The sequence below is a fragment of the Parus major genome, unplaced genomic scaffold (genome assembly GCF_001522545.3).
Source record: "Parus major isolate Abel unplaced genomic scaffold, Parus_major1.1 Scaffold841, whole genome shotgun sequence".
Lineage (NCBI taxonomy): Eukaryota > Metazoa > Chordata > Aves > Passeriformes > Paridae > Parus > Parus major.
Genome location: NW_015379718.1, coordinates 1 through 1,160, shown reverse-complemented (window position 1 = coordinate 1,160; position 1,160 = coordinate 1). Strand labels below are relative to the sequence as shown.

The following is a 1,160-nucleotide window of genomic DNA, read 5'->3' as shown; positions in this document are numbered from 1 at the left end:
TCCCAGCCCCCTCCCAGTGCTCCCACTGCCCTCCCAGTCCCCTCCCAGTACCCCCAGTCCCCTCCCAGTGCTCCCAGTCCCATACCAGTCCCCTCCCAGTCCGCTCCCAGTGTTCCCAGTCGCTCCCAGTGCCCTCCCAGTCGCTCCCAGTGCCCTCCCAGCCTCTCCCAGTGCTCCCAGCCCTCCCTCCCAGTCCCTCCCAGTGTTCCCAGTCGCTCCCAGTCCCGTACCGGTTGTCCAGGCACACGTCTCCGGCCAGTCCCGACTGTTTGTGGCTGAATTTGACCACGGGCCGCCGAGCCCCGGGCACGGCCCGGACCCCCCGGACCCCCGGCACGCAGCGCCGCAGCACCGCGCCCACCAGAGCCAGCAGCTGCTCGGGGGGAGCCCCCCGCCCCAAAAGGGACCCCCCGCACCCCAAAAGGGACCCCCCGGGCTCGGGGGATTCAGCCCCCGACAGGGAACCCTCGGAGTCTGAGCCCGAGGGAGGAGCGGCCTCGTCCCCTAAAAGGGACCCGTCCAGGGAGGGGTCTCTGTCCCCCAAAAGGGACCCCTCGGACCCCAAAAGAGACCCCTCGGACCCCAAATGGGACCCCTCGGACCCCAAATGGGACCCCCCGGACCCCAAATGGGACCCCTCGGACCCCAAATGGGACCCTTTGTCCCCCAAAACGGACCCTCCAGACCCCAAAATGCACCCCCCAGACCCCAAAATGCACCCCTCGGACTCCAAAAGGGACTCCCTGGAAGGGGGGTCCACCCTGTCCCCCAAATGGGACCCCCCGGACCCCAAAAGTGACCCCTCGGACCCCAAAAGAGACCCCTTTATGGGGGGGTCCTTGTCCCCCAAAAGGGACCCACTGGGAGGGGGGTCCCCGTTTGGGGTCTCCCGGTTTTGGGGGTCCCCATTTGGGGTCTCTGGGCTCTGGGGGTCCCCGTTTGGGGTCTCCCGGTTTTGGGGGTCCCCGTTTGAGATCTCCTGGCTCTGGGGGTCCCCGTTTGAGGTCTCCCAGTTTTGGGGGTCCCCATTTGGGGTTTCTGGGCTCTGGGGGTCCCCGTTTGGGGTCTCCCGGTTTTGGGGGTCCCCGTCCTGGCCCCCCAGCTCCAGGTGCAGGTCGAGGTCGCAGCCGTGGACGTCGAAGCCGTTGACGGAGGAGCCG

At 68.2% G+C, this 1,160-nt stretch overlaps 1 protein-coding gene across 1 annotated transcript in view; it reads right to left on the bottom strand.

Annotated features, from left to right (window-relative positions):
* LOC107199504 (speckle targeted PIP5K1A-regulated poly(A) polymerase) overlaps positions 1-1,156 on the bottom strand; it is a gene marked incomplete at both ends in the record, with an annotated part of 5,114 nt that extends 3,958 nt beyond the window's left edge. Inside the window, one exon of the mRNA XM_015616825.1 lies at positions 208-1,156. Within this exon, the coding sequence (XP_015472311.1) occupies positions 208-1,156 (949 nt within the window). The remainder of the gene's footprint in view (positions 1-207) is intronic.
* Between the last annotated feature and the right edge of the window lie 4 nt (positions 1,157-1,160).